This window comes from Periophthalmus magnuspinnatus, chromosome 21, assembly GCF_009829125.3.
Source record: "Periophthalmus magnuspinnatus isolate fPerMag1 chromosome 21, fPerMag1.2.pri, whole genome shotgun sequence".
NCBI lineage: Eukaryota > Metazoa > Chordata > Actinopteri > Gobiiformes > Gobiidae > Periophthalmus > Periophthalmus magnuspinnatus.
The window spans coordinates 6,452,221-6,464,722 of record NC_047146.1 but is presented as its reverse complement, the minus strand read 5'-3'; the positions used below and the strand labels follow the sequence as shown (position 1 = coordinate 6,464,722).

The window sequence follows — 12,502 nt, the reverse complement described above, 5'->3', positions numbered from 1 at the left end:
TGAACTAGCCTCGTCTAGAAAGGTCAATGTTTCCCCATAGCTCCCCCAAACATTTTTGCTCCACTTTCGCATCTAATTTTTAAAAATGTTGTTTAAAAATTAGACTTGAATTAAAAAAACAAAATTTGCTTTTATAAATCACTACAGGAGGGACTAACGACATTAAAATCGTTTAAAACTGCAAACACCTGGTACGGGGTGGGGGTGCACGCCATTGTTAAAAGGCTCTAACTTAACATTTTAACTAAGCGCCCACGTTGAAAACCTTAGCTCCGCCTGGTTAGCTCCTCCAACCCGGGGCGGAGTCAGACATTTTTGTTTGGACGAGCTCACTTGTGTTAATTTAGCGAGCTGGATGTGCTTTGAAAGTGGAGCGACGATCTTTGAGGGAGCTATGGGGGGAGCAGTGACCATTCTAGGAGAGGATAGCGGCCCCTCCAGCCCCCCTCTTGGTTCCGCCCCTGCCTCCAAACAAAAAAGTCTGGCGCCGCCCCTGACCTGCCTTCATATATTTGTGTATTTTAGGACGCTAGTATATATCTTTAAATGCATATAAACACAGTAGTCATGTTTTGTTTACTCTTTATCTTAAATTAATCACAGAGTGCAGCGTTCACCCAGTTCCCGAGGCCGACCTGTCCCGTCTAATGTGTCTCTAATGTGTCTCAGTCTTTCATAATAACCCACAGACCCGCCGTCGCCGCAGCAGCTCTGTTGTATAAGTTTGCTCATTGTCAGAATTGGGTTTTTAGGACAGTGGCGCGTGGGCTCTTTGGACCGTGCTGTCCCCTGTAGTAAAACTAATTCAGCAAATTGTATCGATCTAGTCCCACACATCAGGTCTTACCACTAACGACTCTGTAATCTCCCCCCGTTTCACATCTGCGTTTGTGTTTTAAGTTTTTTACGTTGAACTTGACCGTGCGCAGGAGCCCGAACCCCTAATCTGCCTCTCTAAGTTACCGCACGCTTCGTCTGCTGCATCTGGGAACGTCGCATTACTTCTATAATCCCACCAACAGCCTCTCCTCATCCCTCCATCCAGGGGATTTGAGTGCCATTAAGAGATGGCTTTTTGGTGTGTGTTATAATGGCACACACACACACACACACGTAGAGCACACACATTGTTGCTCTGGAGGGTGAGGGTTGTATTGCTGACGCTCTAAACAGGCACAGTTTAATATGGGATGGACAGAATGGACGTGACACATGGACGTCTGGGAACAAGTGAAGGTATGAAACTGTTATATTTGTGATTAGATTATTATTGTTGATCAAATGCTCGTTCAAACATGTTTTAATAACTGTAGTATCTGTTTCGACGTATTTCAGATCAGTGTTAATCCTGGCATGTCCCATATGAGAGACGACAGTAATGACCACCATCACGTTCACTGGTCAGTTTGTGTTTCTTTTCTATTTTCTTTCTGTTTATAATGACACTAGAGCTGGGACTGTCTGCACGTGTAAAGGGACGATGGATTTTATTTATATTTTTGAAGTAACAAAGTCTCAGAACTACAGAAATCAAAGATAAAGCAAGTTTATTTGTGCAGTACAACTGGAACACAAAGTCATTCAAAGAAAGACATAAGAAATAAGAAAGACGTTAAAATCAGTGGATTTGTCAAAGTACAGGCCTGTCTCATCTTCAGGAAGACTGTGACAGGTTTTAACTACAAAAAACTACAATGCTGATTCCCCATGTGTAGTCCTGGTTTAGTCCTGGTTTTGTCCTGACTCTGGGCTAAACCAGGACTAAACCAGGTCTAAACTAGGGCCAAACCAGTACTAAACTAGAACTAAACCAGGACTAAACCAGGACTACATCAGGAGGCTGGTCCCTGAAAGCCTCTGTAAGATGGTTTATTCCTGCTTTAGTCCTGGTTTAGTCCTGGTTTAGTCCTTTTTTAGTCCTGGTTTAGTCCTGGTTTAGTCCTGGTTTAGTCCTTTATTAGTCCTGGTTTAGTCCTGGCCTAGTCCTGGTTTATTACTGGTTTAGTCCTGGTTTAGTCCTGGTTTAGTCCTAGTTAAGTCCTGGTTTAGTCCTGGTTTAGTCCTGGTTTAGTCCTTTATTAGTCCTGGCCTAGTCCTGGCCTAGTCCTGGTTTATTCCTGCTTTAGTCCTGGTTTAGTCCTGGTTTAGTCCTTTTTTAGTCCTGGTTTAGTCCTGGTTTAGTCCTGGTTTAGTCCTTTATTAGTCCTGGTTTAGTCCTGGCCTAGTCCTGGTTTATTACTGGTTTAGTCCTGGTTTAGTCCTGGTTTAGTCCTAGTTAAGTCCTGGTTTAGTCCTGGTTTAGTCCTGGTTTAGTCCTTTATTAGTCCTGGCCTAGTCCTGGCCTAGTCCTGGTTTATTCCTGCTTTAGTCCTGGTTTAGTCCTGGTTTAGTCCTTTTTTAGTCCTGGTTTAGTCCTGGTTTAGTCCTTTATTAGTCCTGGTTTAGTCCTGGCCTAGTCCTGGTTTATTACTGGTTTAGTCCTGGTTTAGTCCTGGTTTAGTCCTAGTTAAGTCCTGGTTTAGTCCTGGTTTAGTCCTGGTTTAGTCCTTTATTAGTCCTGGCCTAGTCCTGGTTTATTACTGGTTTAGTCCTGGTTTAGTCCTGGTTTAGTCCTTTTTTAGTCCTGGTTTAGTCCTGGTTTAGTCCTGGTTTAGTCCTTTATTAGTCCTGGTTTAGTCCTGGCCTAGTCCTGGTTTATTACTGGTTTAGTCCTGGTTTAGTCCTGGTTTAGTCCTAGTTTAGTCCTGGTTTAGTCCTGGTTTAGTCCTGGTTTAGTCCTGGTTTAGTCCTTGTTTAGTTCTGGTTTAGTCCTGGCCTAGTCCTGGTTTAGTCCTGGTTTATTCCTGGTTTAGTCCTGGCCTAGTCCTGGTTTAGTCCTGGTTTAGTCCTTGTTTAGTTCTGGTTTAGTCCTGGTTTAGTCCTGGCCTAGTCCTGGTTTAGTCCTGGTTTATTCCTGGTTTAGTCCTGGCCTAGTCCTGGTTTAGTCCTGGTTTAGTCCTGGTTTAGTCCTTGTTTAGTCCTGGCCTAGTCCTGGTTTAGTCCTGGTTTATTCCTGGCCTAGTCCTGGTTTAGTCCTGGTTTATTCCTGCTTTAGTTCTGGTTTAGTCCTGGTTTAGTCCTGGTTTATTCCTGGTTTAGTCCTGGTTTAGTCCTGGTTTAGTTCTGGTTCAGTCCTGGTTTATTCCTGCTTTAGTCCTGGTTTAGTCCTTTTTTAGTCCTGGCCTAGTCCTGGTTTAGTCCTGGTTTAGTCCTGGTTTAGTCCTTGTTTAGTCCTGGTTTAGTCCTGGTTTAGTCCTGGTTTAGTCCTGGTTTAGTCCTTGTTTAGTCCTTGTTTAGTCCTGGTTTAGTCCTTGTTTAGTCCTGGTTTAGTCCTGGTTTAGTCCTTGTTTAGTCCTGGTTTAGTCCTTGTTTAGTCCTGCTTTAGTCCTGGTTTAGTCCTGGTTTAGTCCTGGTTTAGTCCTGGTTTAGTTCTGGTTCAGTCCTGGTTTATTCCTGCTTTAGTCCTGGTTTAGTCCTTTTTTAGTCCTGGCCTAGTCCTGGTTTAGTCCTGGTTTAGTCCTTGTTTAGTCCTTGTTTAGTCCTGGTTTAGTCCTGGTTTATTCCTGGTTTAGTCCTGGTTTAGTCCTGGTTTAGTTCTGGTTCAGTCCTGGTTTATTCCTGCTTTAGTCCTGGTTTAGTCCTTTTTTAGTCCTGGCCTAGTCCTGGTTTAGTCCTGGTTTAGTCCTGGTTTAGTCCTGGTTTAGTCCTGGTTTAGTCCTTGTTTAGTCCTTGTTTAGTCCTGGTTTAGTCCTTGTTTAGTCCTGGTTTAGTCCTTGTTTAGTCCTGGTTTAGTCCTTGTTTAGTCCTGCTTTAGTCCTGGTTTAGTCCTGGTTTAGTCCTGGTTTAGTCCTCCTCATGTGAGATGGTTCATGTGGCTCATGTGGGAGATGTTCTTTGGTGCTGGTCCAGAGCTGCTTTAAAGTCTCTGAGCACAGGACACATGTGTGAAGTACTTCCTGGTTCTAGACCTGAGCACAGGACACATGTGTGAAGTACTTCCTGGTTCTAGACCTGAGCACAGGACACATGTGTGAAGTACTTCCTGGTTCTAGACCTGAGCACAGGACACATGTGTGAAGTACTTCCTGGTTCTAGACCTGAGCACAGGACACATGTGTGAAGTACTTCCTGGTTCTAGACCTGAGCCACAGGACACATGTGTGAAGTACTTCCTGGTTCTAGACCTGAGCACAGGGCACATGTGTGAAGTACTTCCTGGTTCTAGACCTGAGCACAGGGCACATGTGTGAAGTACTTCCTGGTTCTAGACCTGAGCACAGGACACATGTGTGAAGTACTTCCTGGTTCTAGACCTGAGCACAGGACACATGTGTGAAGTACTTCCTGGTTCTAGACCTGAGCACAGGACACATGTGTGAAGTACTTCCTGGTTCTAGACCTGAGCACAGGACACATGTGTGAAGTGCTGTGCTCTGTGTGACCAGTGCCTGACTGTGTGTTCTGTTAGCGCTGAAACACAAACACATTCCAGTTTTTGTTAAGAGCTTTTTCCGCACAAGTTTCCAGTGTGTTGGAATGTAAACACAATTCCACAAAACAATTACAATTATTCATGTGTTGATTTTGTTAAAACGTGGCACAAAACTGGACTGGACTACTTTCTACTTTCTAAACAAACAGAAGACATCAGATATATGAAGCAAGATATCTGGAAATATGTAGTACAGAAAAAAAAAGTGAAATAACTCTAGATGATTGTGTAATCCCTGAGTCGTCCAGGTATGACCCAGATTACTCCTGGACACTGCCCTATATCTGTCTGAGGGGAGGAGCTAACTACACTGAAACTAACACTCCTGTTTGTTTAGTTTTTAAATAACTCTACTAAATATTTAAACCGTTATTTACCTTTTTTCTTTACTACATAATCCCATATACGTTACTTCATATATTTGATGTTTTCTGCGTGGATTTAACACGTAGAAACTAGTCAAAATAAAGAAAACAAACATGAAATGAGAGGTTGTATCTGTCCCGTCTCCAGTGTCCGTCCTCTGCCTGATGCGTGTTGCGATGGCGGGTCGGTGGGCGTGTGCTCGTGCTTGCCCCGCCTCCTGCACCTGCACCCCGGAGAGGAGCTGCTCTGTCCTGTGTGACCGCTCCGGGATGGCCGAGCTGCCCAAAGAGTTCCCCTGTGAAGCCTCGGCCATAAACCTGGACAAGAACAGGCTCAAGTTTCTGTCGGAGCGAGCGTTCGGGACCCTGCCCTCCCTCAAGACCCTGTCCCTGGACCACAATAACATTTCCTTCATCACTCCGGGGGCTTTTAAGGTAAGTGTCGGTTGTGTCGATGTAGTAAACGTCGACAATTCAGTTCAAAGTCAAAAGTTTGGACATACTCACTCCTTTATTTTCTGGCAATATGGAACCTCATAGGCTTAGGCTTGGCTTGAAACAACAAAATAGTGAATTTTTTTTAAGCAATTGAAACATAAACGGACACTACCAGTCAAAAGTCTTTTTATTTTTTATTTTTCCATCTTTCTACATTTTATAAACACACAAAACACATCAAATATACACAATAAGACACATGGAATACATTTTTTTTTTTTTTTTATATCCAAATGGTCAAAGTTGCCATGTTTTGCTTGGTTGAAATATACAGACCAGCCCAAAAGTCACAGACAATTTTAAATCTTCAGTTGCTCCTATAATTCTTAAGTTATACTCACCAAATTTTAGCAGTAGATAAACCTAACCTTCTGAGATTTTTGGCGATATATACGGTTATAATTGTTCACTTACACTTGAACTTATCACTACTTAAACGAGGGGAAGTAAAAATGACCTAATGACCTGTCCAGCATTTTCGTTTTCGCCCTGAACAGCCCGATCCAACACACTTTACATAACATTTAAAGCATTTCCGGGCTTATGTCTCTTATTTGATCCTCGATATCACGTTTTAAGTCGTTTATTGTCTGAGGTTTATTCACAAACACCTTTTCTTTAAGATCGCCCCACAGGAAGAAATCAGGACTAGTCAGGTCTGTGGAGATCACATACTGCCCCCTGTCTTTGAAAAACACTTATTATTCCTTTAATGGCGTTTACGCTCGGGGCATCTCTGGTGTTAAAATGTCGACTTTAACACCTCTGGGTTTGTGAATTTGACCCATGTGACTCAAAGTACCACTGTTCAATGAGGGTTCGTTCCTCGGTGCTGGATTTGCTCAGATTAATGTCGGAAGAGTCGTTCTAAACGCTGTGAAAAAATAAAAGAAAAATATTTAGAAACAAAAGAGTTATGATTTTTTTCAGTAGTGTTTTTCCATATATGTCACTTCATATATCTGATGTCTTTTGTGTGGATATAAAACACAGAAACTAGTAAAAATACACAAAAAAAAGCTGAATGAGAGGATGTGTCCAAACGTTTGACTGGTGGTGTATGTTTATGTTTCGGTTGCTTATAATATTCACTGTTTCATTGTTTCAGCTCACTGTATAAACTCAGAACAGTTCTTTAGAGTTGCCAGATTGGTGAGCACTCCTCTCAAAAAGAGATTGTTTATTTAACCTTTGAACCAGCCGACTGCTAATCAGCTTTGACTGTTATTTTTAGATCGTTTGCTCCTATTGTTATAAAGAGACGGTGATGTGTTGAACTGGTGCGTGACGGCAGAGGTGGAGCGTAACGGAGTAAAAGTAGTAAAGCTCAGTACTTTTTTTTTTAGGTATCTGGTGCTTTACAGTGGATACTTTTACTTTTACTTCAGTACATTTGAGAGCAGTGTCTGTACTTTCCACTGCGCTTTGTTTCTCAACTGGACTGAAAAGTAACAGTATTTTTTATTATTGCGTGAGAGCTGCTGGAAAAGCTGATCGTTTATTTTTAACACGTTCATAATTTGAGTAAAACAAAAATATACAAATAAAAACAGATGTTCAGCGCAAATGTTTATCAAAATCACCACATTTGAAGCTTTATAAGACTCAAAATCTGCGAGAAATACTGTTACTTTTTACTCTTTAAGCACATTTTAAACTGGTACATGAGACACTTTTACGTTCACTCAAGTATTTTTTGATCCAGTGTCTGTACTTTTACTTCAGCGACAAAACTGAGTACTTCTTCCACCACTGCAGGATCGAATATAGGTCATATTGCGACTCTAAAGGCAGCGACGGGAAGAACAGTTTGAAAATGTGTTGAGTTGCAGTGTCCAGTTTTGCTTTTCCTTGGAGTATGTTCCATTTTCGTGAAACAAAACGGCTCAAAACCTCTTTCCCGTCTCAGTTTTGGTGCGTCTTGTTCTTAACCTTATGCAGTCGTGCGATCTGGTATCAAAGGTAAACGAGTAGCTGAGGTGTTCTGGCAGTTTTTGAAGTAGTCCCTTATAGATATACTTGAATTATATGGTAAAGACGCAACACAGGATTAAAAAAACAGCTGGATGTTTGTTTCACTGTTTGTTCTGTGTTTCCCGTCACGCCTGCCTCACCAAAAAAAGCTAAATATTCTCAATACCACCAAATGAAAAAGTAACAGTACCAGAATACAGTCACTCAAAACATTTTCCCCGTTGTTTACAGGGACTCTCCAACCTGCTCGAGCTCAAAATGGCGCACAACGAGTACATCAGTTACCTCCACACTCGCACGTTCACCGGCCTGAAGAAGCTGCTGCGTCTGGACTTGTCGGACTGTAACCTCTTCAACATCCCCGACCGCATTTTCATCGAGCAAATCGCCCTGAAGGAGCTGCTCTGCTTCCAGAACAACTTCCGGAGGATTCCAGGAGCGATCCGCGGCATGGAGAACCTCACGCACATTTACCTGGAGAGGAACAAGATCGAGGCGGTGGCGTATAACTCGCTGCTGGGTCTGGGGAGTCTCAAGTGAGTCCAGTTCCAGCTGAGGTTAAAGGACTTTTCAGAGTTTTTAGCCGTGTTATAGTTGTTTCCTTCTCATTTACTCACCCAAAGTTGTATTTGGAGTGATTCATGTTTAATCGCTTATTTTCAAGACGCCATTTTGTCGATCTACCCCCGTTTTCACCTCCACTGGGACACGCCCACTGTGACGTTGCCCAATGGGAACTTACTTCTTTTGTTAAGTCGTTTTAGATGAATATTGTGATTTAAAATGTGTAAATTCTAACATAATGATCCAGGAGTGTCAGAAATGAGAACTCTAGAGACACGAGCACAACAGGGCGGATTTAAAGGTGCCTTATGTAACTTTTCTGCTTGTCTCCATGGAGATGTTAATGCCTGGAATTGAACTTTCAATCTGGAAAACACTGGGACATTGGTTAAAAATGTCAGTGAATCTGATCCATTTGACTAATTCTAAATAGTATTAGCTTAGTTTGACTGCGCATCACTTCCACGTAGATATAATTTGGCAAGACTTTACTCCAGATGCCCTTCCGCAGAGTTGGTAATGTTTGTGAACTAATGTTTGTCTTACCGAAGGACACCAGTAGATGCAACGTTTAAGCGACTCACTTGGACCAGTTAACTTCGTGTCTCCAATTAGATTCAACAAAATGTGTCGGCCATTACATTATGACCATAGACTGTAAACATAAACGGACATAGCTAACCCGCTAGCCGCCGCGTTACAAGTAGGAAGTGATCATGGGCGTGCCTCCTGCTCCATTCCCTCTGGCTCCAATTAACCCGCTCTACATGATCCTGGTGTTTTTATTTCACTATTGTGTCTGTAAATCAAAATATGAACATTAATAACAGACAAATCAGGCGCCTTCTTTCCCCGAAGTCACTCCCGCTAGCGTTAGCAACAGGTTTGATTGATCCGCTCTGGTTGTGACCCAATTTAACCGTTAAGACTCTTTCAAAAATCATGTCTTTTCTCTACTGTTTTGTCCACGGCAGGTATCTGAACCTCCAGGAAAACCGCATCAACGTGATCCACGACCAGGCCTTCCAGGATCTCGTGCGTCTGGAAAACTTCTACCTCAACGATAACCTCCTCTCCAGCCTCCCCCGGGTGGCGTTCCAAGGCCTCAGCTGCCTCAAAATGCTAAACCTCGGAGGAAACCAGCTCACCAACGTATCCAAGACGTGGTTCGGTGATTTGGTTGAACTGGAAGTCTTATATTTGGACAGAAATCAGTTGGTGTTCATCGAGGAAGGAACGTTTGAAAACCTAACCAGCCTGATCACGCTCCACTTGAACAGCAACAACCTCACCACTCTCCCATTCGCCGTTTTCCAGCCAATCTACTTCCTGGGTCGACTCTATCTCTTCCGAAACCCTTGGGAATGCGACTGCTCCCTGGCGTGGTTAAAGGATTGGATGGAGAGCTACAAACTGGTGAGGGACATCCCGTGCGCGTCTCCGTCCTCCGTGGCGGGACTGGATCTAAGCGAGGTGGCGTTCGCGAAAATCAACGGCACTTGCATTGATCCGGCAGAGCTGAACCTGACCACGGCCTCCTCTGAGATCGCGTCCACTACGGAAAATAAATTCAATAGTTTGATTTCGAAGCTGCTCCAACAGGAACTGAAGGAGGAGATGGGGAACAGTTCGGAGAGCCTCAGGAACGGGACGGCGCAGGAGTCGGAGGAGGCGCAGTTGTCTGACCGTGGCTCGACGCACGGACCGGACCTCGGCTGGGTCTGGGTCTCGTTGCTGTGGGCGGTGAGCGGTGTCTACGACGTCATGGCGTGCACTTGAAGAACCGCGGCTGCGTTTGGAGGTTGGCGTTTATATATTTGTCGTTAGAACGGGATTATGGTTAAGGTCAGGGTCAGAAATGGAACGACGGTGTTGAGGCAGCTGTTTTAAATCCCACCTGCGCTGGGTCTGTGTCTTATACTGTACCATGTGTGACTGTTAAATATGAGAAGCATGAGGGCCCGACATGGACTGTGTATATAAATGGACACGGCTAACACGCTAGCAACACCAACAAACAGGAAGTGATCATGGGTGCGCTCCCGGCTCCATCGACGCCAAACCACTTTACATTAACCTCCTAGGACCTGGCGTTCACACATTTGGACAACACATTCTGGGTTGTCTAGGTCACAATGCGAATTTTTAGAAGTAAAAGAACAGCAACAATGCAAACATGTTCAATTTAGAATATTTTTAAGGGTTTAGAATGTTCAGAATATATTTATTTTTTTGTAAAGTCACATGTCTTCCTGCTCCTGTCTGCAGCTCTTCACGTGAGACACATTGTTCCGAGACGCACAATTGTTGTTTCTCATTTTGTTTTTACATTCAGGACAAATGTTGCTGTGTTCAGGGTCTTAATAGTTTTTGCAAATCATTATTCAGATGTTTTATCAAAATGATTCAAACGTCCACATATGAGGACATTAGTTTTACATCACTTTTCTCAGAAACTACATGATGTAAAAAGATAATTGTTTTTTTTACGCTCATCAGGTCCAATCAGCCCAAATAACAAAGAGAAATTAATAAATCATGTCATGCACGAGCTCGGGTCTTAGGAGGTTAAAAAAAATGTCGCTCCTTTCTCTGTAACTGCTGCTGTCAGACGCGTCATTTTGGGGTTTTTATTTCGTTATTTTGTCCGTGAATCAAGATTTGAACATTAATAACGGACAAATCAGGCGCCTTTCCCTGAGGTTGCTGCCGCTAAAGTTAAAATGTTAGTTGTGCGGGCGGAAAGAGGCGTTACCTTCAGCAGCCTCGTTCCTGATTGGCTCTTTGGTTGCTATGACACTCGCGGTTAAAGCTCCAAATTGGCCCCTATACCTGCTCTAGCCTCGATGAGCTTCATTCGACTGGAGCTGAACGCTGTGGGTGACGTCGCACTCGCTCAGTCCACGTCTTTACACAGTCTGTGGCGGCCAAGGATTTAAGCTACAGGTCTTTTTTACACGAGGGCTCAAAAGGAAACTGTGGATTATTGTTGAAATGTGATGAAATATCTATATTTGTTGCATAATGGTCATTTTTAATTAATATTACGTAATGGTAATCATAGAGATCTTAGTCTTAGTGTTGTCTGAAATTGCATTTACACCGCTCGCATGTGTCTGTGTAAAACGAGCAGATCAGAAGTGTTGGCTCCGAGCAGATGTTCTCCGCCGCCGTTTCTCTCCTGTAACTGTAACGTCGGGAGTGCCAGTTTTTTCCGTAAATGCATTAATCTTCTTAGCGTCGCGGCTCGCTGTGGCGTTATACAGCGTTATGGAGAGACTCTGCTGGTTCCTATGGACACGCTGGACTCCGCTGCGCGTTCTCCAGACGGCAGCTCCGCCATATGCCATAGACTTCAATGCAAACACTTCATCCATGGACGCATTTAGCAAGACGACAGCTACTGATGTTTGGAGTTACTTTGCTCCACCAGTTTATTTAAGAACCAGAACAGAACCCAATGTTATATCCATATATGCTACCGGTTTAAAGTTTAAAAAATTGGACACGCCCTCTCATTTGATGCTTTTTTGTGTTTTGTTTTTTTTACTTTTTCTACTTTCTGCATTTTAGATACATGCAGAAAACATCAGATATATGAAGCAAGATATATAGAATTATGTAGTAAAGAAAAAAACTGAAATACTTTGAGGATTTGAAATAAAATATAAAAAATAATAGCATTTTTATTTGCTGCATAATTCCATAAGCACCATGTTACTTCATAGATTTGATGTTTTCTGTGCGTAAACAACATGTAGAAAGTAGAAAAAATTAAGAAAAAAAAACCCTGAATGAGACGGCGTGTTGAAACGTTTGTGTGGTATAAAAGATAAATCAAAGTCCTGTTTAAATTGTTAGCTCAGTGCACAGGCCTCGACCTTTGTCATCGTAATCTGCCAGTGTCCGTTCACCCTTTAATGTGGGATTAGGCTTCACTTAGAAGAACTGGGAAGACTGGTGCGCTTCGGATCCCACTCTTTTATGCGCGTGTGGTCGTGTGGTTTGGCTCCGCGACGAAGGCCTGTCGCTATAATTACTATATCGACTTATCGTTCAGTTTATGACGGACGGGACAATTGTTTTTGGGGTCGGTATTTACCATAGGGACTTTTTCTATGTACTACTTCTTACTTTTCTGAATTATGACACTATTTGAGCTGTAGATTTTGGATTCTGAACACAAACTGACTACTTAACTGTTGCGTGATGTGGTTAATTTATTCATTTCAGCTCATATTTTCAACAATATTGTACATTTAGAATACTTTTTGGGGGGATAATTCTGCTTATTTGGTTTTAATATTGTTTATCGTTTATACATCGCCCTTCAAAAGTTATCGTGACAGGATTATGTGCAGGGGCGGCGCCAGACTTTTTTGGTTGGAGAAGTTAAAGGGGGGGGGGGCTAAGGTCGTCAGTGTGCGTCCACACTAAAGTTTAAATGTAGTTAGCTTCCTGTATTGATTTACAAAAGCTAATATGGATTTTTTTTTCCTTTTTTTGGAGTCTCATTTTGAACATTTTCACTCCAAACTGGGACAAAAATCTTTGGAGGAGCTATGGGGGC

General features: G+C 42.8%; 1 protein-coding gene across 1 annotated transcript; it reads left to right on the top strand.

Moving 5' to 3' along the window:
• The first annotated feature begins 5,049 nt into the window (after nucleotides 1-5,049).
• On the top strand, nucleotides 5,050-10,054 carry nyx (nyctalopin). The gene is made up of 3 exons (XM_033987202.2): nucleotides 5,050-5,331; nucleotides 7,600-7,904; nucleotides 8,907-10,054. The coding sequence occupies exons 1-3, from the start codon at nucleotides 5,062-5,064 to the stop codon at nucleotides 9,709-9,711; spliced, it is 1,380 nt and encodes a 459-aa protein (XP_033843093.1). The 5' UTR covers nucleotides 5,050-5,061; the 3' UTR covers nucleotides 9,712-10,054.
• The last annotated feature ends 2,448 nt before the right edge of the window (nucleotides 10,055-12,502 follow it).